This window comes from Leishmania mexicana, chromosome 29, assembly GCF_000234665.1.
Source record: "Leishmania mexicana MHOM/GT/2001/U1103 complete genome, chromosome 29".
NCBI lineage: Eukaryota > Euglenozoa > Kinetoplastea > Trypanosomatida > Trypanosomatidae > Leishmania > Leishmania mexicana.
In genome coordinates this window covers 307,475-330,701 of record NC_018333.1, presented here as the reverse complement: position 1 = coordinate 330,701, position 23,227 = coordinate 307,475, and the positions used below count along the sequence as shown (strand labels likewise).

General features: G+C 60.8%; 7 protein-coding genes across 7 annotated transcripts; all 7 read right to left on the bottom strand.

Annotated features, from left to right (window-relative positions):
- Positions 1-346: 346 nt before the first annotated feature.
- Positions 347-3,415, bottom strand: LMXM_29_1010 (putative ubiquitin conjugation factor E4 B; the record flags this gene model as incomplete). The annotated part of the gene is made up of 1 exon (XM_003877203.1): positions 347-3,415. The coding sequence occupies one exon, from the start codon at positions 3,413-3,415 to the stop codon at positions 347-349; it is 3,069 nt and encodes a 1,022-aa protein (XP_003877252.1).
- A 1,183-nt stretch (positions 3,416-4,598) lies between these two features.
- LMXM_29_1000 (putative protein kinase) lies at positions 4,599-6,431 on the bottom strand (the record flags this gene model as incomplete). The annotated part of the gene is made up of 1 exon (XM_003877202.1): positions 4,599-6,431. The coding sequence occupies one exon, from the start codon at positions 6,429-6,431 to the stop codon at positions 4,599-4,601; it is 1,833 nt and encodes a 610-aa protein (XP_003877251.1).
- A 609-nt stretch (positions 6,432-7,040) lies between these two features.
- On the bottom strand, positions 7,041-8,747 carry LMXM_29_0990 (conserved hypothetical protein; the record flags this gene model as incomplete). Its single annotated transcript, XM_003877201.1, has 1 exon — positions 7,041-8,747. The coding sequence occupies one exon, from the start codon at positions 8,745-8,747 to the stop codon at positions 7,041-7,043; it is 1,707 nt and encodes a 568-aa protein (XP_003877250.1).
- A 1,538-nt stretch (positions 8,748-10,285) lies between these two features.
- On the bottom strand, positions 10,286-11,668 carry LMXM_29_0980 (conserved hypothetical protein; the record flags this gene model as incomplete). The annotated part of the gene is made up of 1 exon (XM_003877200.1): positions 10,286-11,668. One exon carries the CDS (start codon positions 11,666-11,668, stop codon positions 10,286-10,288), a length of 1,383 nt encoding a protein of 460 aa, XP_003877249.1.
- A 1,697-nt stretch (positions 11,669-13,365) lies between these two features.
- Positions 13,366-14,067, bottom strand: LMXM_29_0970 (putative p22 protein precursor; the record flags this gene model as incomplete). Its single annotated transcript, XM_003877199.1, has 1 exon — positions 13,366-14,067. The coding sequence occupies one exon, from the start codon at positions 14,065-14,067 to the stop codon at positions 13,366-13,368; it is 702 nt and encodes a 233-aa protein (XP_003877248.1).
- Positions 14,068-15,064: 997 nt separating this feature from the next.
- LMXM_29_0960 (conserved hypothetical protein) lies at positions 15,065-16,414 on the bottom strand (the record flags this gene model as incomplete). Its single annotated transcript, XM_003877198.1, has 1 exon — positions 15,065-16,414. The coding sequence occupies one exon, from the start codon at positions 16,412-16,414 to the stop codon at positions 15,065-15,067; it is 1,350 nt and encodes a 449-aa protein (XP_003877247.1).
- A 4,499-nt stretch (positions 16,415-20,913) lies between these two features.
- On the bottom strand, positions 20,914-22,860 carry LMXM_29_0950 (conserved hypothetical protein; the record flags this gene model as incomplete). Its single annotated transcript, XM_003877197.1, has 1 exon — positions 20,914-22,860. The coding sequence occupies one exon, from the start codon at positions 22,858-22,860 to the stop codon at positions 20,914-20,916; it is 1,947 nt and encodes a 648-aa protein (XP_003877246.1).
- Positions 22,861-23,227: the final 367 nt, after the last annotated feature.

Sequence of the window (23,227 nt, the reverse complement as noted above, 5' to 3'; positions counted from 1 at the left end):
ATGATCACCAAGCCCAACAAGAGAAAAAGAAAAGACGACGGATGCCGAGGAGTCACGCAACACGAGAGAGTGAGGACGACACGGAGAGCGCTGCAGGAATGACAGCTGACGCGCGCGCACACACACACACATCGCGAAACACAACACGGAAGAATAATGAAAGCGCAGAAGAGGAAGGTGAGAAGCGGAAGTGGTGGGGCAAGGGGGGCGCGCAGTAGATCGCGCATGACGCCGCCCCTTCCTCCTCCCCCAACAGCCCCATACCAAAACATGCACCGGTGCGCTGCGCCCTCACTCTCTCCCTTTGCTTCTCTGCAGGCGTGTGCGCAACTGTCCAGCTGGAAGTCTACGCCTTGGCGGCCTTGGCGTCCTCCAGCCACTTCTGAACTGCAGCCCGTCGCCTCTCCACAGCGGCCGCCACGTCAGGGCGCTTGTTAAAGGCCGCCACCTTGTCCTCCGTCAGAGGCTCGTTCGTGAAGGGGTGCTTGCTCTCGGAAAGGAAGAGGTGGTGCAGCGTCTCCTGGTTGACGTACACCAGGTCATTCAGGTCCTTCACCTCCGCCGGCAGCGCAACCGGCTGAAGGAGCGGGGTGGAGAGCAACGCATCCAAGGCGTAGTCCGGCGCATCGTCCCAGACGGCCTCCTCGTTGTCCACCTCCTTGGACACAGACGCCACCGCCGCCGCCATCTCGGACACCTTCCAGATGAGATCCTCCGAGACGAGCTGGCGGTCCACGATGGTGTGCATAACACTTCGAATGTCAGAGAGCGGAATGCTGCAGTGGCACAGGCAGCGGAGAAAGTTCTTGGAGCGCCGGAAGTGCGTGAAGCAGTCGACGAGGCGCATCAGCACCTCTCGGGGGCGGAAGTTGTAGAGGTCCGCGTTCTGGATCTTCAGGCTCCGGCTGTTTGGGCCGGCGAACGCCATCAGGCTGCGGGCAAGCATCTCACTGATCTGCCCAGCCACCATGTTCTGCGAGACACCCTTGGGGAACTGCAAAGACAGCTCGATGAACATGTCCATCGAAGCGGTGAAGAGCATCAGGTGCGAGCGGAGGCTCATGCCACGCTCGTGATACGTCTGCGACCCGTCTGCATTCTCCTCCTCGTCTCCCTCGCCACTATCCTCGCCGGAGTCGGCGTCCTCGTTGCGACTCGTGTTGCTTGCCTGACGGCGCGTCTGCCGCTGCTGTTGCTCCCCGTTCGACCCGTCAGCGGCGTTCTGCGGGCTGGCCGACGCCACGGCGTTCTCTGACAAATCAGCGCCGGCCCTCACCATCTCGTTCATCCTTGTTAGGGTGTCGATCACCTGATCGACTGCCTCATTCACCTCCGCCACCGCCATGTGCGAGAAGCGCTCGAGCATGGTGTTGTTCGCCTGCGACTCCATTTCCTCCCGCACTGGCTCGCACAGCAGGTTCGACTTGAGGAACGTTTTGATGGCGTACGAGAGCTCATAGCGCACCTTGACCCGCTCGTATGTGGACTTCTCGACAGCGATGTAGCACTCCATACAGGCGCGCACAATGTGGGTGCTGAACCACGGATGCTGCTCGAGCACCTTGCGTGTCGTGTAGTTCTCCTGCAGCCGCAGCAGGTAGGCAGGGAAGAGGGCGTGCGTGTGGGGCTTAGGGAAGTACTTGGTGTTGCCCATCAGCACCAGCATGAGGGAGATCATGCCGTCGGAGTAAAGGCCGTCCAACGGCGCCATACTCGTGGCGCGAATCACGCAGTCGACGAGGCACTGCGGGAGGTAGCCCCATTCCGCTGGCGGTTGAGGCGGCAGGACACCCTGGTCATCCACTTGCATCACCGTCAGGAGCCAGTGGGCGAGGTGATTGAGGAACTCGAGTCGACTCGCACTAAGCTCCGTCGACCCGAGCAGGCCCTCAAGTAGGAGCTTCTCCGCGGTGAAGAAGTCGCGCTGCTGCCGTGACGCCTGAGGATGGGTCGCCTGGCGCTCATCGCGCTCATGCTCGTCAATGAAGACGGCCGCGCACAGCGTGACAGCACGGGCCGCGAGGAAGAAGAGATGAATGAAAGGTTTGTAGGGGTCGCGGCTCGACGGCGGGTGGGGCAGCGGGTTGTCGTCGCCGAAGTGCGCCACCCGCTCGACGTCGCTGCCGAACGAGACGACCACGCCGTTTGGGCCGTACAGGCGATCCAGCAGGTAGTGGGCTGGGATCTGGCGGTAGTCGTAACCCCCACTGCTGCTCGTGTCTTCCTTGTTCGCGCGCGCCTGGAAGATAGGCAGCGCGAGTTCAATGAGAACCGACTGAAGCTGGATCATAAAGTAGCGAGAGCTGATTGGGCTGTCGTGGTGCATCGTCTTCAAGTAATCCTCGTTCAGTTGTAGGGCCCTGCCAAGGTACCGCAGTGTTGCGTCGCGAACCGTCCTTACGTGCAGCAGGCCCTGCACCAGTCGCACGTTCATCTTCGCAAGCGTATTCACGTCCTGCTGTATGGTGTAGACTGTCTGCTGATGCTCATCCTTCTTTTGAGGAGAGAACACCTCTAGCATCGCGAGCCAGTCCCCGTGCGGCGCGCGCGCCGCTGTCATAGGCTTTGGTCCCAAGCCAAAGAGGACGCCCAAGAGCGTGGTGCGCTCGAGCTGCGTGCCGGTTGTGATGAACATGTTGGTAAAGAACGGACTCGCCATCAGCGCTGTCTGCATCCGTGGGCAGGCGAGCAGCGACAGGAGCACGCGGTGCAGCTGCTTCACAACGCTCACGTCCCCCCAGGAGAGATGGGTGGAGAGTTGCATGAGGTGGGACAGGACCTGGTTGATGAGATACCCCTCGTCGTGCCGCTCAGCGCCAGAGCGAGAGGCAATGTTGGAGAAGAGGGAGTCGATGGCCATGGCGGAGAAGGCGTCAGAGGCGAGGTAGGGCAGCAGCAGCAGACCGTAGGGAGTCTTGGCCTTGAGCAGCGCGTACGCAGCGTCACAGCTATCCTTCTCGAGGATTTGGTTCTTTGTACTCTTGGCCTCCACAATGCGCAACATCTGTTCTGCAAAGGCATCCTGCGTCTCCTGCACCACGTCACTCGTCGCTGTCGTCCGGTCGGAAGACGAGGGCGCCGCAGTCTCCGGGATTTGGGCCACGGCGAGATCGATGCTACGCTGCACCATACCAAGGTCGCCGCCTGTCACGGTGGTAACACGCTCATTGGCGTAGAAGACGATGAAGGTGGGAATCGTGGAGACGCCGTAGCGGCTGGCGCAATCGCGGTTACGGTCGACGTTGCACTTGGCAAAGATGACCTTGCTGGGGTCGTAGTAGCGCGCCATCTGCTCGAATCGTGGCTTGATCTGCTGGCACGGTCCGCACCAGTCGGCATAGAAGTCGATCACCGTCACCACATCGCTGCGCTGCACATGCGATAGCAACTGGCCAAGGCTCGTAATCTCCAGCATCGCTGAAGCAGATAAGTCGGAGGGGGGAGGGGCTATGTGTGGTGTGAGGGGAGTGAAGGGTATGAAGCACCGCAGTCACTGCACACGAAGACAGAAGGGGAGGGGATACCGGTGGTTCAGCTGTAGAACACCTTCACGGCCCCAGTTGTCGCTCTCCCGATGACACGGCGCTCGAAAGCAAACGAAAAAAAAACGAGGTAACGGCCGGGGAAGAGTGCTCTGTGGATCAATGTGTAGCTACGTTGCTTGTGCTTGTGCTTGTGTGTGTGTGTGTGTGCACTCCTCGCAGGAAAGGGCTGTACGCTCTCAAGAGGGTCGTAGTGGAGGAGATGGAAAGCACAAGTACGGTGGTGGCGCACACCTTTTGCTGGGAGAGGGGCAGTGGACCACCACACCATGTGCCGCTCATCAGCATGGCGGTGTGGCATCTGTTACATTTCGTTCCTCGACTGCAGAAGCTGTCGAGGGAAGGCTGCCGTGCTGACGGCGCTGGAAGCAGCTGTGCGCACGGGTAACTGTAAGACTGACGAGAGCACGCGTGAACGGGGTTACTCTCTTCGTCCTTTCTCGTCATTTGCGTTTTGGCGTGCTGCTGCCGTCACTGTGCAAGCACCTTGCGTGTGCTCATCACTCGTGATGGATGAGTGTGCCATCGGAGAGAGAGAAAGGGAGAAACCTCGCCATGCGATGGGTTGGGTATCGAAGCCGAGCACTCCCTCTCTCGGCACAGCCCCACAGCCCCACACGCACGCACAGAGGCAGATTGGTATCTGCTATTACATCGTACGGAGATGTGCGTGCCCACCACCATCCAAAAAGCACCTCAGTTGCACTTGATGTTGCGCGTGAGCGTGTGTTCGAGCAGCGTCGGCGAGGGGAGGTGGAGAAGCGCTACAGCCGCTCACCATCACCACACAAGCACGCATACGTGGAGGTGCAGCTGCATACGCCTTTACAAAGACGGTGTGATGAGGATGCGCCCCTGCTGACCTGGCCCTCCGATCTGCCCGCGCTGCCAAGAGGTAGGAGAGGAAGTCTACCTCGTTGGTGATGCAGCACGGGAGGGGTGGAGCAAGGCGAGAAAAGAGAATGGGCAGCACCGCCGTCCGCCCTCTCCCCACACCGCCTCTCACAGCCCTCAAGAAAAAGCTAAAGGGCACTCAGGCACACATGCACTGCCACCTCAGGGAGTGTCGCAGTAATTTTGAAAGTATTTCTCGGCGGAGCGGCCGGTATAGTGCATGCCTACATCATCAATCACGTCATCCACCTCGTCGTCGTCCACTACCGAGGCGGCCTCGGGCCTGGAATCCACCGCAAGTGTGGGGACTGGACCAGGCGCGCTGCCACCCGCTGCCCCCGCTCCCTCACGTGATGCTGCCGCTACCGTGGGTGCGGGGCCGGTGTCCTCTTTAAAGAACTGCTCGAACGGGTTGGTATCCGCCGTCGCGCGATATACATACTCTGCGTAGGCGGGGTCGTTGAAAGGGAGAATGTGGTAGCACGAGGCGAGTGATGCAGATGGATCGACGCACGCGGCTGCAAGCAACTTTAGCGCGGCAGACGAACCATCTGAGGCATCACTCGAAGCCTCTCGCGCATCATAGCTCGCGTCGCCTGACTCAGCACTCGTCGCCTTCGACCTCCCCGAGTGGAATCGGCGCATGCGGAAGGTGCGCAGCTGCTCCTCGAGCGGCTCCCATTGAAAACCGTCGAACAGCGAGTGGCGTCGCAGCGCCGTGGCGTCGAAGCGGTGCGTGTCGGGGTGCACGCCAAGCCGCTTCTGCGGGTCCGTCAAGAGCAGTTGCTGGATGAAATCCTTCACATCAGCGAAGCGACGCCCGCCGCCGCACTGCTCCGCTTTTCCATCCGCGTCGTCGTCGAAGTCGATGCGGGGGAACAGCTCCTGTCTCTCCACGTAGCTGCCATGGACTACCTTCTGGAGGACTTCAAACTGTGTGATGCCAGAAAAGAGGTGCTCGCCGTACACCAACTCGTACACGAGTGTACCGAGGGCCCATAGGTCGCTGCTGAAGCTCCACTTGCACTCCCCCACCATCTCCGGTGAGACGTAGTGCGCCGTGCCGCAGAAGCTCGCCGTTTTCTTGCGCATACTGTGAATTTGAGAGACGGTGAGGCGACGCCGTCGTGCATAGGAAGAGGCGCCGCCGTTCTCTGCTGCTGCGTCGCCACCGCCGCCATCACTGTTTTCGGCCTCTCCCACGGCAGCTGCATCCACCGGTGGCGGGCATGCTACGCCGCCGTTCGTCGCTGGCATATTTACGGCCCCCTCGAGGTCTGCCGTGTCGAAGTCCAGCAAGCAGGCGCGGTACTTCTCATCAAACGCCACATTCTCGGGCTTCAAGTCACGCAGCACGACACCCCTGTCGGCGGTGTGCTCAAGGGCCAGCACCAGTTGTGCCGTGATAAGTTGGATGTCGTGAAAGTCGAGGCATCGGAGCGCCGTGCTGCTGGCCGGAATTGTCGTGGCCTGTTTGGACAGACCCGTCGACGCTGATGCCTCCGACACTGGGGCGCCGTCCGGCACGAATCCAGTGGTGCCACCGGCTACTGCACCGGGATTAGGCATACTAGAAGTTGATCCAGCTGCTGCCTCCTCCGCGTTGTACTGCCGCACACGCTCCTGTGCCACGTATCGGATGTGCTGCAGCAGGTCGCCATGGGGAAGCCACTCAAGCACAAAGTAAAGCTCGTCCTCGGACTGGGCGGTGCCGTAGAGACGGACCACATACGGAAACGGAGCGAGGCGCTGCAGCGTCGCCTTCTCGTTCATGACACTCTGCACCTTACCCTGCTGCAGCACCTGGATCTTGGAGACGGCTTTCACCACAACCGGCAGCAAGGGCGCGGCGGCGCAGCGTAGACGGCACTGCACAACCTGGCTAATAGCGCCGGACCCGAGAGGGATGCCTGTGTCGAGCTGAAGTTGCTCAGGCCGGAACTGCACGCACGAAGCGGCCGAAGGGAAAGGTTGAGAAGCAGCCTGTGAATCCATCGCCACCCCTGTAACGTTCCTGAGTGAGTAATGGTCTTTACGTGATCGCGTGTGGGTAGGAGTGCTCACAGGGGAGGCGCCGCACATGTAAGCTAAGAGAGGCTGTGCAGGCAAGGGGGATGGTGGTGTTTGGTGGTAAGGTGTGACGAGGAGAAGAGCAGCAACCCAGAAACGGAGGCAGAGAGGGACGATGGAAGGTAAAGGGCAGCGAAGGATAGAGAAGCATTAGGCCGTTGAAGGGCAGGAGAATGCGCAACAAAGAAAAGAAATCGCTGATAAGGGAGCGAGAAAACAAAAGGCAGCGAAATCCCTAACAACAACAACGAGAAGGATAAAACGCTACGCCCATCATCATCATCGCCATCGCCTCTTCGCTTTCCCTCTCCCTTGTTGGAGGAGTGGTCTGCGGCCTCCCTGCACACGGCAAGGTGGCCACGGCAGAGATGGAGAAGTAGATGTGGTGCGAGCGAGAAACGCTGTCAAGGCGCCCACTGCATGTTTTCTTTCCTCTCACGGACACTCGCACCACAAGATGAGTCTTCGCCACATCACCCGCGAAGGGACAGTGGTGGCATGTGGTGGTGTGCCGAAGCGTATGGCCGCGCACACTCACAGCGTGTTCAGGACCGTCATTAGGTGTCCCTCGTCGTAGGCATTCTCCGAGGCTGCAGGAGCGGCGGCGCCAGCCAAGTCACCCCCACTGTCCTCCGGCACTCTGACACCACCACCCCACGCTGCGTACGTCGACGCCAAGAAGCGGGCGACAGCATCCTTGTTTTCGCGCAGAAGCACCTGGGTGGAGACGCTGGAGTCGTTGCGCAGGTCGACACCGCCGCTTCCACTACAGCTAGACTGTGGAGCACATAGCATGATGTAGTCGACAAGGACGCGCCGCACCAGCGCGGCATGGGCAACGGCTACTCCTTTGCAGACCGCAGCGGCCAGGCGCAGCACCCGCCACAGTAGCGCGGGGCACTGTTGAAAGAGCGACTGGAGGCCCGGCGGCAGATCGCTCGAGGAGCACAGTACGTGGAGGAGTCGCAGTGCGTTGTTGCGTGCCATAGGATGGGAAGACGAGAGCAAGGCGGGCTGCGGCGTCGATGGCCTACTCGCACGTGTGGCGTCATTGTCGTCTCCAGGGAGTGTCAACGCGGCTGCAAGGAGGCGCTGCACCGGGCACGCCGGCGTCAACAGCAGCAGTCGTCGCATTGCAGAGCTGACGGTGGCAGTCGAGGAGGGAAACAGCAGCATCGTCAACGTTTGCCACGACTCGGCCGACACGATCGGTGATGCGTGAGTGAGGGCGGGCAAGAAGATATCGAGCTCTCTGCAAGTGTCCGCCGCTTTCAAGACTACAGTCGAGGACGACCCCGGTTCAACCTCTTCTGGGGACTTCACGGACGCCGCAGGCAGCGGCGTCACTGCGACAGCTGAGGCCCCTCGCCTATGGCGTCGCGGTTCTCTTGCGCGCGCGTCGCCACTAAACAGTCGCACGAGTCTCTTGTGGAGTGGTGGGCAGCGGAGCAGAGCGCGGAGCAGCACACCTGTCGCAATCACGTCGGACTCCAGGTTCGTGTCTGTTGTGAGGTGCGGAGACGGTTTCGGCTGAGAGCGTCGAGTGGCAGATGTGTGCAGGTCCACCAGCGCGCACAGCACTTGGCTCACGTTGTACGTACCACTGCGCACACTTGCACCGCCGTGTTCAGCATCAGATGAGGCAGAGGTCTCGATCACCGCCAGCTCCACGGCGGTAACGAAGGTTTTGGGTGAAGTCAGGGCCAGTGCCGTCGCCGCCCTCCAGCGTGCATCGGAGAAGCCGCTGAACACAAGGTGGCAGCGCTGCGCCGCAAGCTCGGAGGCATCGTGGCAACGACCGTACAGGAGCGCGTCGGACACAGCCACCCCACCGTCGCGGCGGCACAGCAGGGCGAAGATGTCGGCGATGCGCAGCCGCAGCTGCTGCGCACTCATGGCATCGTCCTGCTGCTGTGGTGGCAGATTGCCGCTGTCACCGTTGTCCCTGGGCGACGAGTGCAAAGTGGCGCGACTGTCAGCACATAACTCGCTCGTCGACCTGTCGCCCACGCTCTGGCGATTGATGGGGTTGCTGTAGGTATTCTGTCGTTCGACCTTGGCAGCGTGCCCGCTCCGCCGCGACGGCAGCTGAGGACGGCCAGCCCACCACAGGAGCACACGCAAGATCAGCGGGCTGAGTTCGACCACCGGCACAGGACGCGGCACGCATGAAGTGGAAGACGGCAAGTCCTGCGCAGAGCTCGTTGTCGGCGAGGCGGCTGGAAGCACCGCTGGTGTCATCACTGTAGATGGTTCGGAAAGAAACGGATCATAACCGCCAACGAAGCTGCTCAGCGCCGTATTCGCCCACTCGTCCAAATCGGCAGCAGAGACGGCGTGGCCGGCTGCTGCGTGCCCGAGAACCGCAGCAAACGGCTCCTCCGAGATGTTTGGTGCAGCGTTCCCTGCGTCGTGCGTGTCGCGCGCAGCAGAGCCTGCCCACCGTGCATGTAGTGGCCGAGGTGTCAAAGGTGAAGTGTCTAAATCAGCACTCGAGGTGGCAGCAGTGGCGACAGCGGCGGCAGCCTCAGCAGCTGCAGAGTCGCATGCGCTGTTAACAAGACTGAACCACACCAAGCCTACCACCTCGTAGAGTGCCTCGGGCAGACGGGACGCCTCAAGAAGACGGCCCTCCAGAACTTGATGAGGGACGCGTGTAGGCATGGTAGAGGGATGTGTGAGGGGTTGCAACACAGCGTTCCCACAGACGTGCAGCCCCGAAGAGGGAAAAAGAAAACGGTTGGACTGAAGAGTGGAGCGAAGCGGTGCACCGCACAGCCGCGGCACAGTGACACCGTACAGCCGCCTCGGTGACCGACTGGTTTAGAGGTGGTGGGGTTGGTGATCCGTGCACGGCCTCAGCAACGTCTGTGTTTGAGACAAGAAAGCCCGCACAAGGCGTGGACTCGCAGAAAGACGGAGAGAGGGAGAGAGAGGGGGGAAAAGGCCAAAGCAAGTCCAGTGAGAAGACTGTGCAGAACGCAACACCCGTTCAAGTCCAGCCAGCGGAGGTCACCAAAAGGCAACTGTGAGCAAGAGCACAGACAAGGAGGCGTGCACATCGCCTCAACCACCATCCTCAATGCCGCGAGCACGTGCGTCAGTGGAAAAGGACCAAGCAGGGAAGGGGGAGGAGACCTCGTGATTTCATAGCGTCTCCCCACTCCCACGTAACTGTATGTTTGCATGTATGTGTGCGCGTGTGCTTGGTGCTTGATGGGTGTGGGTAGACGCCGGGCAACGAAGAGAGAGCGAGAGAGACATGCGAATGAGAGGGAAATAGCAGGAAGAAAAGGGTCGAGACACAGAGCCTGGCCCGCCTGCACCTGCAACACCCCCTACCACCACTCCTCCCCCCTCCTCCCCGATGTGTGGGTCTGCGTGAGGGAAAGGGGAGAGCCGTCTGCAGCACCAGCGAGGCAGACTAACGGAAACTAGGACGGCTAAAAGAGAGGGAAACCACTGGAAGTATTGCTGGCACACAAGCACACACACAGAGAGACACCGAAACAGCCCAAACACAGCCACGGAGGCGCGCAACAACGCACGTGGACAGAGTTGCAGAGGGGGTGCGATGCTACCGTGGGCACAAACACGCGCATCTCAAGCGCACGCGCCATCAGCGGATAAAGAGAGACACACAAACATGAGCGTGAAGCAACACAAGAGCAGAAATCAGTGCGCCGCAGTCCAACCGCACACCTCCAGACGATGTCCTCGCGTGGTCCTCCGCCTCCCCCCTCCCTCCTCCTCTCCTCTCGGCAAAATCCTCGCTGACATCATACCTGGACCGTGACGAAAATGGCGCGGTCGCTAGAGGAGAGATGCGCCTCCAGGAAGCTACCGGGGGTGGAAAGCGGGGGCTGGATGCCCTGCACGATAAAGCGCACGCGGCGGCAAGCATTGGGTGAGGCGGCAGAGGGCGCGGCAGCCTCCGCGAACTCAAGCCCTACACCGCATTTCTCGGGGCGCTCCTCGTAGTCGCGCATGAAGGTTTGCACCATTGCGTGCTCCCACGCCGCCCACGCCGGCGGCTCCGGCGGAGTGCTGGTCAAGAGCGGCTCCTGCTGCTCCAGCCCATCCGTCACGCAACGCGGAGGGTCGGCATAATAGGGGGCGAGGGTGCGCAGTAGCTGCTGATACGTGCGCTCCACTTCACTAAGCACCGCCGCTGAAGCGTGCGCAGCGGTAGATGCTGATGTGCTGTCCGTAGGATGCTCCTGCGGTTGCTGGGCCTTCCATCGCAGAACAGGTATGCGGAACAGTCGCCACAGCAGCAGACCCAGAGGCAGCTGTTCCGGCCCAATCGTCAGAGCAGCAGCCGCCTCCGTCACCGTTGCTGACAGTGCTAGCGCCGGGGCTGCTGAGACGCGGTGAGCATCGTACTGCAAGTAACCACTTTCGCTCCGGCCTGCCGCGCCTCGATAGGCGAAGGGGAATCCAATGCGGATGAGGTACGCCACGTGCGGCCGAGGCGTCAGCAGGCCGCGGAGCAGCTGCTGGTATTCAGTCAGGAGGTATGGAGATGTGAATGCAAACGGCGCCGAATACCCGCCACCGGGGCTGTTGCTTGACGAGTAGCCGCCATTGACTACACCGGCGCCGCCGCTGCCGCTGAAACCGGGGTCGCGGTAGCGCTGCTGCTGGAGCTGCTCCTGTGCCGCAGCGTCAAACGGCCGGTAGAGGGCCAAACCAACGGCCGCCTGTAGCGCTGACTCAGCTTCGCGCTGATAGATGGTGTAGTTGCCGTAGAGCACAGTGTAGGCAGCCTTGTGTGCCTGCTTCACCTCCATCCGGATGTGCTCCTCCAGTCTGTCGTAGTTAATGTAGAGGGGCACGGTGCGGGCGAGCGAGCTCCCCTTCGTGAGGGAGTGGATGTGGAAGCTGAGCTCGAGCGGCTCACTCAAGATGGAGCACAGATGAGACTGCAGGAGCGCCGCTGCTGATGATGAGGACGGGGATGACGTCAATGACGCCGAGAGGTGGGCCGCCCGCTCTTCGCGGACACACTCGTTCACGTAGTCCTTTACGGCGCCTGCCGGATACAGCCACGACAGCGGCGTTTCGCGGACGCTAAACCACACCTGCGTCGTCTCCGGGTGCAGTGCCGCCGCGTACGGGCGAAACAGCTGAAGGAGGTCCCGCACAATGGCGAGAAGCATCGTGGTGCGCGGCAGCACAAACGCTGCAGGGGCAGGGCGGTCGGCGGGGTGAAGGATATCGCCATCTGCGAGGGAGACGACGACGGGCACACCGCCGATGTACTCCTTCTGCGAGCGCATATGAGTAGGATGCAATACCGCGACTGCTGCTCTTGGTCGTTCCCAGTGACTTTCAGAAGAAACGGGGTGAGATGGCGCGCAAACCTTCGCCGACGCAATGACTCGAATAACCAGGAAGAGACGGCGAAGAGGGGGAGAAAGCGCCAAAGTAGAAGAGAGCGACTCCAGCAAGCGGCTTTATAGCGGTTTGCGAGAGAAAGGGAAGCGAAGCATCAAGAGAAGTGGAGACGAGGCCTGAGCAGCGGCGTTTGTATGCGTGTATGTCGTGCTGAGCACAGCTTGTATTCCTCTCCCTCTCCCACCCCCTCCCCGCACAGATGTGGGTAGCGAGCGCTCGAAAGCCTTCGTGCGCGGAACGAAAGAGTTAGGGCGGCAGCCGGTGATGCACGCAAACGGCGTCTCGAGCGCCTTTTCGCCGGCTTCTGGTGCTGCCGCTGCTGCTGCGGTCGCCCCTTCCTCACCTTTTCTCTCTCGTGTGGCTTGCTTCCGCGGTGACATGAAGAGGAGAAGCGTGATGGGGGGAGGAAGGAGATTAAAGGGAGAGCGACTGTCGAAACACATCACCCACCGCCCCTCTCTCTCCCCCGGTGCGTCCTCCTCCCTCCATCGTTCTCGTGCCCCTTACCGAGGCACACAACCAGTTGTTACGTACGCTTAAGAAAAAGCCGCGGCACAGTGAGGTCGAGGAAGAGAGGAGAGCTCCGACCATGAGAGAGGAACAACCACCAAAGACGCGGTCGCTTCCACTGACGCGTGCACATCTCCCCTCGCGCCCACAACAGATGAAGCGGAAACAGCACTGAAGGGGGGAGAAGAAACAACAACGCGTCGCGCCGCGAGCCGCCGAGTGGGCACCTCCCCTTTCCCATCTCACTCCTCGACATCACAGATCGAGTGCGAATGTTCACCTCTTCGTGCATGCACACTCCTGCCTCTCCCCATCGCTGTGCCACGCCCCCGCCGCCCCCCCCCCTCCGTTGTTTGCCGCTGTCATCGAGGGAAAAGTGTGACGGCGGAATCGGGAAGGGTATTGCAAACGACGATAGAACGCCTGCATCGCACCCTCAAGCAGAGTCGCACGACCAGGTCCCCCACTTGCTGTCCCATGCGCGCACGTAGAGACGTTTTCCTGTGGGGAAGGAGAGGAGCGTGTGTACCGCTCTCGCGCGGGACTGCGAAGCAGTCGAGGTGCGAGGGTGACAACGGGCGTGAAGAGGACGTTAGCGGTGTTGGAGGGGAGAGGACAAAACTGAGAATGGGAGAGACGTAAGCACTCCACAAAAGCCAGAAGTTGCACCTCTCCCCTACCCCCACCCCTCCTGTCGCCTTCTGAGGTTCCTAGCTCAGTGGAGGCTTGAGGGTACTCAGTCGCCCGTTGTGTGCCCCCTTCCATCCACTACGTCACCCACACATGTCCCCCGCCACGACCACCAACCCTGCGCCGCTCTTACACACACCCGCTCCGTTGAACGCAAAGAAAGCACAGAGGCATAAACGTCAGGAGAGAGCGCGCGCATGCTACCGTGGGTCGCTCGCTCCGCTCTCCTCCACCGGCTCTCCTGCAAACTCTTCGTCACCTACGAGGCAAACTTGTTCATTGTGGTCAGCCACGCCTCGTAGTCCTGCTGCTCCGCCCAGAAGCTGTACAGGACCACAAATTCGCCCAGCTTCTCGTCCACGCCGCGCTTCTCCAGGTACGTCATCACGCAGTTCAGGAGGTCGTAGTCTAACTCGTGCACCAGCGGGCCGGTGTACAGCTCATTCCGCTTCGCCTCCGCCTCGGCGCTGGTGTCCTTCGCGAGAGCTGCCTCGTCGTAGAAGCGGATGTTGTTCAGCACCAACTCGCCCTCCTCGATGCTCAGGTCCGCCTGCATCGTCTGCCCATTCTTCTGTGTAATGTACACAAAAATGTCGTGGCTGTTCGCTTTGTCGGAGTCCTGGTTCGTGCTGTAGCGCACCACCAGCTCCTCATCCTCGAAAGACTTGGTGAGGTCGAAGGTACACGTGCCGGACTTGCGTACCACCTGCCAGCCGGTTGGCGGCGTCGGCTGCTCTGGCTTGTCGCTGCGACCCATCTCCTCCTCCAGCTCTCGGCGGGTGGCGTCGGCGAGCGCGGCGTCGCTGGCGGAGCGGCGCGGCACCGTGAGCGCGGTCGGCGCAGACGTGGACGGCACTCGGGCGAATCCAGACACGTGAGCGGATGCGGCGGCCCCAGCAGCACCGGCGCCACGGCAGGCGCGCAGAGCAGAGAGGCCCAGCTTGTTGAAGGTGCGGCGCATGGTCGAATCCGTAGAAAAAGGTATTTCGTGGTGCGTGGGTGAGGTACAAGTTTGGATTCTTATGACTTCGGACTGCCAGCAGTTCCGTGTAACCGGAGAAAGGGAAGCGGGAGGAAGCGTACAAGTCAAAGGGCGAAGCAAAACTCAAGGAACTGGAAGAGGGGAGGGAGGGAGGGGCAGTCACGTCAGCGCAGCGCTTCCGTCGTCTTTAAACGTTTTCGTGTCACCGGTGTCTGTGAGGAGCGATGAGGGAAAGGGAAGTCAGCGCGCGAGGGGTTCTCTGAAGCCCGCGAGCGGGTCACAGACAGACAGAATATGCGAGCAGCATACAAGCGTCGTTTGCGTGAGAGAGAGAGCGGGGGTGTGAGGGCGAGGGGGGTGCGCAGGGTGGTCGGTGTAGGTGTGTGCGCGTGAATGCGAACATGCGTAGATACACAGGGAGAGACCAGGAGGAGGATGAGCAGCGACAAGTCGCACTGACGGAACCGAGGGAGAAAGAGGCTTGAGAGGACGGAAAGCACATCCCTTGTGCGGCGTGTGGTGGCGTGCCTCACACGCATGCATGCGTCCATTCTCAAGGACAGAGAGGCGGACATGCAACACTCTCGATAAGAAAAGGGTGAGAAGAGAGCGACGACATTGCGCAGTGCCGACGTCAATGCTAATGCGTGAGTGCGTGTGTAGAGGGGAGGGGAGTGCGGAGATGCGTACATGAAACCTCCTTGTCGGTGCAGGCAGGGGTGCTGCACGCCACCTCTAAGACCGTTGTGCGGCAGAGGAGCGGGACGAAGTAGCGGTCGGGGTCAGATAGAGCGGCACACTGCAGCCGCCACAGCGGCAGCAGTGACAGCGAGACTCACTAGCAAGTGAAAGTCGAGGAGTCCCTCAGCAGAGAGGTGCAGTCTTGTACACGTCCACGACTACTGCACGCCAATGACTCCGGCCGCCACGTCCTCGCCCACCAACACTAACCTCTCCACCGCGCAGTGGTGAACGCTTACGCATCTGTCAACAGTTTTGCCTTGGCCTCTGCCACCGCCTCCTCCACGGAGCCGACTTCGAGTTCATCCAGCCATGTCATGTAGTATGGGTGTTCGCAGTTGTCCAGCAGCACTGGACAGATGAACCACGGCGGGTCGACGAACACAAGGCCGTTCGTAAAGTGCTTCACAAAGGTGCGCGCGCTATCCTCCTCGACCTGATGCAACAGGCCTTCGGGGAACCACTCGTGCCCGTCGTCTTGCAGTCTAGAGGAGACTGTGGTGGGAAAGCGGGTGCAGCACGACGGTGGGAAGACAGGCTGCTGCAACACCGCGTCAGAGCCTGCCTCGTCTTGTCTTGCTTCGCCCTTTTCCGTTGCAGGAGAGGTGCCGATGAGCAATTCGCCACGTGAACCCGTTGACGGTATACGCGCAACATCGTCGCTCACGCACGCGTGGGTTACGGAGGTCGACCTGCTCAAGTGCACAGAAGCGGTACCAATGCTGGCGACATCTTGGGTCAAGAGGCTCGGCATGCGGGGCGTGGTGCGCAGTAGTGGTGGCGCCACCATCAATGCGTCCCACGACGTGAGAACAGAGAAGCTCCTCTCATAGCTGATTTCCCCATGTTGCGGCGCCAACGGCGTGGCTGGGTTAGGCGCGGTTGCAATCGGTGCCGCCGCCAGGCCCTGTAGACGAGCAGGCGCAGCGTTTCCATGCACGTCAGAAGCTCCGGAGGAAAGCTGGGGTTGCTGAGCTGCAGTCGCGCCAACAGTGCGACTGTCGGGTTCGTGCCTGCGCTCTCCTTCACTTTGTGCGAGAGGAATTCCCTCAGTGCGGGCGAGGCCGTGGGACGCCGCCATCACTTCCGGAGCCACCGCCGCGCTTGCGCGGCTCTCTGTCTGCGACGCAGGTGCGCAGAGCCATGCAAGGTGCTCCTCCTCCGAAAACGGTACCGTCTTGACTATGCTGAGCGATGCCGGCGCACCAGCCGCAGGCAGGACAGCGGGCAGCGGGGGACGCATCAAGGGAGCCCCGAAAACAGAGTCGTTGGACGTGGCACCAGTCACTGTGGGGCTTGCGCCGAAAGTTTCGCCGCGCCGCTCTGCGCCTTCGGTAGCCAGCACTCGCAGAGGAGTCGGGTACAACCGCGTGCGGCAGAGCTGCTTGCGCTCATCGATTGCCTCAATGCGAGGCGTCTGTGTATGTGGAGATTCCGCGAGTTCCTCGGGAAGGCGCTTACGGTGGCCGGCTCTCGTTGCACCTGGCGGTGCACTAGCTGCGAGATTTGCCGCTGGGAGAACCGTAGCGCTTGCGGCGGGTGGGGCAGCCATGGGTGCCTGCGGAGACGGAGCTGAATCATTCATCGAGGTCGGACACGGGCGGCGGCGGTTGCCACCGCTGTGCGCACTGTCGTCACTCATGTGTCTCTGGTGCTGCCGGACCCTGTGCCTGTTGTCCGCACTCCTGCAATGGTGCTTCTCATCGTCGCCAACGCCGGCGCGCCGCTCTTTTCCTTCGCGTTGACGATAGTGCCCATAGCGGTGTCGACCCGAAGAGCTGCTGCTCCTGCTGTGCGACCAGTCATGCTTGCGCGAAATGGGCGACTTTACCCTCCCTTGCGTTTGATTCGACTCAGGGTAAGAAGCGGAAGGGAGTGGCGGTGTGTTGCTGCTTCCATCCTCCCCGTGCCGTCTCTTCCTCCCCGTGCGCGAAGGTCGGTGGTGATGGTGATGCCCCTCCCTTCTGGCGTCCTTTGCGTGTCGTTGTACCATGCGCAGGTTGAGGGCCTTGCGACTGACGTGTCAGGGCCTCCCAAGACGCCGACAAATGAGGATTGAGAGAGAGCAAAACGTTTTTTTTAAGCCGACAAGAGAAGCGCACTTGTCAGCTGTGCGCAACAGCTGGGCATTCTCCGTCCGCTGCGGCTACGTAAAAAAAAGGCTGAAAAGGAGGGAGGGGGGAAGGGAGGGAGGCAACAAGCTGCAGAGGGTGGGATGTGGCGGACGACAGTGTCCGCTATTGGACCACTTCTTCGGCAGCGTTGCAGACTCCTGGGGAGGGAGAGGGAGAGATAGGTGGCAGAGTAAGGTAGCGCCTCCACACACAAGCAGACAGATAGGGCTCATGCACAAATTGCTTTTAGTTCAGGCACAAAAGCAGCGCCATCATTACCGCCACACGTATACGTACACGTACATAAGGACATGACCGTTCCGCATGCGATGAAGGACGAGTCGGCAACGCTCCACGTAAAAACTCGGAGAAAGGTAAGGCGGTCCACCAAAGGAAATGGAAGAGAGACTAGATGAGTGAGCGAGGTGGACAGAGCCAAGCAAAAAACGAACATCAACGCGGGCAGCTTTCGTTCCCTCAGTCACACACCTGCAAGTGTGTGGACACCCGCAAAGATGGCCTGTGGAGCGGTTAGCAGAGAGAGCACCTTTGTGGGTGATGAAGGAGAGCGAGTGCTTTCTCTTCTTCCACGGAGCAACAGACCAGTTCTCCCAGAGAGCGTTTGCGCGGCTGGATGATACGCATGCCAGAAACAACTGTTTTTCCGGAAACAAATCGGACGTTAGCCCGTTTCCGCACGTCCTCGGGAAGTGCGGCCCTTTCCCATCTTGTTCTTGCGCTACTTATCCGTTTGCTGTACCTGTGTGTGTGTGTGTGTGCTTGTGTGCGGTCGGGGCGCTGACGCCGAGAGGGCGCCATACCGGCAGGAACCAAACGCGTCTCTCACGCAAGGGCATCGCTAACCGTATGCGCCTGTGACTGCGTGCATGGACGAAAGTGCGGAGCCAGCCGCCCTCCCGCCTTCCTGCCTCACAGGGCGGTGGCATGAAGGGGGCCGGGTGGGCGGGGCTTACGCTGGAGGCTTGGGCAGTCAAAAGAACGAGAGAGAAGAGGCCATGTCGTCACTGGAGCGCCTTCTCAAAGAAAATCCAAACTACAAGTAGCAGTCACAGGTAGAGCAAGGACCTCGCCTTCACTGGGCAACGAACACTCCACCGCCCCCCCCCGATCGTGCCGAGCCGTTATGTCGCGACGAAAGCGCGCAAGGACGAATAAAGAGAACGAGGAGAGGAGCACGTCCCGTTCCGCCGGGACTGGCGCACCCGTTTGCTGGCTCAGGACGAAGACTACGGCACGGGAGAGAGAGGGAGAGCTGGTCTCCGGCAGTCCGTCGCCCACAGCACGCCATTACCATCGTGTATGGTTTAAAAGAAGCAGACGAACGCCATTCTACCGCATGCACCCGTCACAGGCCCCCATCCGCGTCGGGCGAAGCAGAGCGAGAGACACGCCCGGTACATCAAATGTGACCGGCTCAGTCACCTGAGGGCACCACCCCCTGCCTCGAACTCCGCCCACCCACCCCCGCCCCGCAGGTCGCCTCACAGCCGCTCCCCACGCCAGTAGGCTGTGCGACGGCCGGGGGTGGGATACGCGCTCCAGTCACGCTGACGCTGCGTCTACCACATGGGCGGCGCAAGCCTGTGCACTGCCGCAGGTCGCTCCGGCGCAGCGCCATCCAGGGCCTGCACGCCGGCATCCGTGGCAGCACATCGCTCTGACCTCCCCACGCGGCAGGTGGGTCAGCGTGCCACCATCAGGGGTGGCTCGGCATGGGGCAGGGGAGGGGGAGAGACGGAGGAGGGGCTGCCTGGCTTCCGCACAGAGTGAGAGCAGCGGGCCCTGAGATACCACGCACTGGGGTGTCACCCCCTTCCCCCCCCCTCGTCATCCGGGGTGATAAAAATGGTAAAGATGAAAAGGGAGAGGAACAAGGGTAGCGGAAGGGGTGGGGTTAAAATTCCAGACAACGACACGGATCAGTGTGAAAAAGGCGACGACACCGGAGGTCCCAGGAGTGAGGAAAAAGAAACTGAGGACAATGGAATGGTCTAGCATACGGCACACAACTCAAAGGTTGGTAGCAACCACAGCAACCGTTTAAAGGTCAACTTCCAAGCAAGCGTGTATCTTCCCCTCGTGTCAAGGGAGCCCGCGCCTCCTTGCAGTTGCCTGTTCGTATGGGCCCCACCCCCAGTTCGCGATGTTCATCCATCTACCGGCCTTTCTGTTCTCCTTTGTGTAGCACGTGCTCAGGAGAGCACTTACCCGAGTGTGTCCAAGAAAAGAGAAAAGACGCCACACAGCAAGAAGACATGCAGAATCACACACACACACACACACATACACACATACGTACACACATACACATATATATATATACACATAGGTATATTGATACATACACATAGACGAAGCCAGCATCGCGGAACACGGTGGCAAGGATGCTTGATTCTTTCAACAAGAGAGGGAACGTGTGGAGCGCATCAGCGCACCAACCAAGAGACACCAGAGAAAGTGAAAAAGACAAAAAAAGAAGGACGTATTCCGTGGGGCAATGCGCACGTACGCACTGCACAACCTAATCATTCAAAACACATCACCCATGCATAGTCTCACGGGAGCGGAAAGCAAGAGGAACCTTCGCGCCCACTAACTACGAAACACACACACACGTCATCCACGATGTCTCCGCAGATGCAGACGCGCGGGCACAACTGCCGGATAGTACCGCACCGACGCGCAGCATCCACGTAATGTCTAGTAGAGAAGGGAAAGTATACACCCGGCAACAAGGAGAGAGCAGCAGGAAAAGACAAGAGAGTGCGAGAAAACAGAGTCCAATACTCGCGAAGAGCGAGCGAAGACCAGTGAGGGGGAAGGGGATAGGTGACGGAGCGCAGTGGCAACGGTGCATATGTCCGATGGAAAAAAAAAACAGAATAGCTGATCCGCCAGAAGATCACGAAAACAGTGGAGGGGGGATCGGGGATAGAGGCCAGGTGACGATCAAATGAAGAGAGACGAGTCGGACTTCTCCATCACTCCCTCCCCCCTCCCCCTCTCCTCTCCGCTCCCCTGTGACGCTGTTGGACGGAAGACCTTCACCTTGTTTTTCGCTTTTCTAGGTCCACAACAGAACGCCCATGCATGCACACCTGACGTGGCGTGTCCTCAGCGCCGGTAACGAAGACATTTGTGCACGCTCGCCGTACCCCCCCCTCTCCCTCCCGCCTCCTTTTGCCGTCCTCTCAGCAAACCTCGCAGATGCATCACAACAAGAGAGCCACCACGCAAGAAGAACATAGCAAAACCAAGAGAAAGATGAAAAGGGAAGACCCGCAGCCGGCCGATGTACCCCACATGCACCCGTAAAGGAGGGAGGGCGTATGGCAGAGGGACAAGAGTTCCCCCTTTCATGCGCAGCACACCAACGGCAAAGGCGGAAGAGCCACACACCAAGCTAGGCACAACACAGAAGTGAATCCATGGGGATACTGCATGCACAAGACAGCGAGCAGGCAAGCACACCCACGATGAAACGAAACGAAAGCAGCAAACCAACGAAAAAAATAAGGATAGCATTGACGTGCTTGCGTTCTGGCGCCGGGGAGGAGAAAAGGCCCTGCCGCAGCGCCTCCAGAAGAGAGGGAGGGAGGGGTGATGAGGGAGAGGAGGAGGGGGGAGGGCACAACAGGGGTAGGGGTGACGAGGGGCAAAAGAGGGTGTCTCCCTCCCCCCACCGCCCCGTCGCGGATTTCCCTCGCCACTGCCCTTCTGGTTGGCATCCACCACTCCACAAAGTAGCTCGCAGAGAAGACGGGGGAGGGGGGAACAAACGAAAGAGCACACACAGAATGAAAGCATGAGGCCCCTCAGACACGCACACGCACACGCACACTCCAGAGATGCAGACACAGAGGTGCGTACCCGTTGGCACAGTCGCCCTTCACAACACCACAGAAGAGCAATGATGGAAGGCGTGGCGATCAACAGTGGAGGGACTCTTCTACTGCTGATAGGCACGGTAGTCCTGCACCACATTGAGCAGCGGACGGTACACGTGCACTCCGTTAGTCGTGTCGGCGGACGCCAGTAGCCACTCCTCCGTCTTTGAGGAATTCCACGAGGCGTCCGTCACGCGACCCACGTGGCCGATGTGCACAAACGATACCTCCGGCGGCGCTAGCTGATCCTCCGAGTAGCCGAGCGGGAGTGTCGTCTTCGCCAGATCCCACAAGACGACGCGACCGTCAGCGCCGTAGCTCAGCATCACGGTCTCGCAAAAGGGCGACCATTGCAGACCCGTGATGGGGCGGCCGTGGTAGTGGAGCTCCCAGACCGGGTCCGTGGTGCGGCGAATGTCCCACAGGCTAATGCTTCCCTCCGCGCCAGCGGTTGCCAGCTGGAAGGCGCCGATAGGGTGGAACTGGGCAGCTGTCGCGCCACTCGCGTGCGCTGAGGAAATGGTGGAGCTGCCGGCGCTCATGCGAATGTCCCACAAGCGCACGTCCCCGTCCATGCTCGAAGACGCTAGCAGGTGTCCCTGTGAAGAGTGCCAGCAGCAGTCAGTGACAATGTCGCGATGACCAACCAAGCGCTCGAGTGGCTGCGTTTCAGGGCCACTCAGCGCCGGGTCAACGGCCGACGCCTCGCGCACGTCAATAGTCAAGCGATGGCTCACGTCGTAGTAGTTGACGTAGCCGTCGTCGGCGGCGCTCGCGATGAAGCCGGGTTTCAGCGTGTTCCAGCTCAGCCCAAAGCCGCCACGGCGGTGCCCGCGCAACAGTGCATCCGGCACCGTGCGACCAGCCTCATTCTGAGTGAGATCCTGCAGGAGGCTATACACCCCAATGAACCCAGACGCCGTCTTGACGGCGATAATGTTCGTTTCCGCCGGCATCGCGCGAATCTTCAGCACTGCCGCGTCCATCGTTAGCGTCTGCTCGCAGTGGAAGTGGCCCTTGACGTTGGCGAAGCGCTTGCCGGGGTCGATACCGACCTCCAGCGCGGGATCGACCGCCTCCGCCCCGGCAATGTCGTCGTCGCCGTAGAGGCCGTACATGACGTCTGTCGCCGTCGTGACCGGCACCGCCACCTCCATTACGTTCACTGCGTTCGCCGCCCCGCTGAGCGGATGCGCCTGCGTACCAATCGCCAAGTACTGCAGCGTGTAGTCACGCTCCGGGTCGACAAAGGCGCGATCGGGAATCCACTCCACCGCCAACGTCGGCCACTCGACAACGTGCGTGCCACAGTACTCGTACAGGTCCTTCGCTTCCGTTTCGAAGGATCGCTGCAGCGCCAACAGGCGAGGCAGCGCATTCGCGGCTTGGCGGGTCGAGACAGCACGTCTGCGGACGCGCGCGTGAGTAGGGTGAGCGGAGAAAGCCTCAATGAACGCGCCACCTGCGCCACCGCGGCGCGCAGAGCAAGCGTTCTCTGAGCCATCGGCACCGCTATAGCTGTCGCACACAAGGGCCCCGCCTCCGTCCGATGCACCATCGCGCACAGCATCGCTGTTGGCTCCTCCTGCGTCGTGGTCGTGCCGGTGGTGACGCCGGTCAGCGTCGCCAGTCTCCTGGAAAGCAGTTCCGGTGTCATCGCCGCCACCGGGGGTGATGGCGGCGCTTACTGCCGGCGGCACTGCAGCGTGCGAGGAGGTGCCCTCCGACTCCCTCTGCTGCACGCCACCCTCGACCTCCCCGAGCACGCATTCCTTGCGCGTTTCCGACACCCTCAGCTCATTCGCGTCATTTCCTGGCGCGCGCACCGGCTTGGCATCTGTGCTGATGCCTTCCCCGCGCCGCAACCGAGCCAGCGCCTGCGTGCGAGTCACTCGGCCGGTCTGTGGGGCCGCCGAAGGAGGCACCTCTCTGCTCGGCTGGGTCGGTGACGGCTGCGGAAAAAACGCCGCGTCGGCGGCGTCGTTCACCGATCGGTTGCCGTGGTGCATATCCCCCTCCTCGCGTCTTCTCGTTGCTGATGTCGGGTATTCGCGCTATGCGTAAAGGTCTCTCTGTAACGAGAACGGAGGTGCGCGGAGGTGCAGTGCGCACCAGTGCGGTTGGGGTCGTCTGTCGAGCCGCTGGGGAGACCAAAGAAGGGAAGCACGCGGTTTCACAGACTGCCACGGCCACTCGGTACAACCGCAGCACAATCCAGAGAACTGCGCAACGCGAGACGGGAAATAAAAAAGAATCGGACTCTGCGCCGCAGGCGAGGGAGAAAGATGTCCGACAAAGGCACCCGGGGGTGGGGCACGAAGAATGTGTGCCGGTGCTTGAGAGGAGGAGCTTGACGACTCGCTGATACGCTGCGAG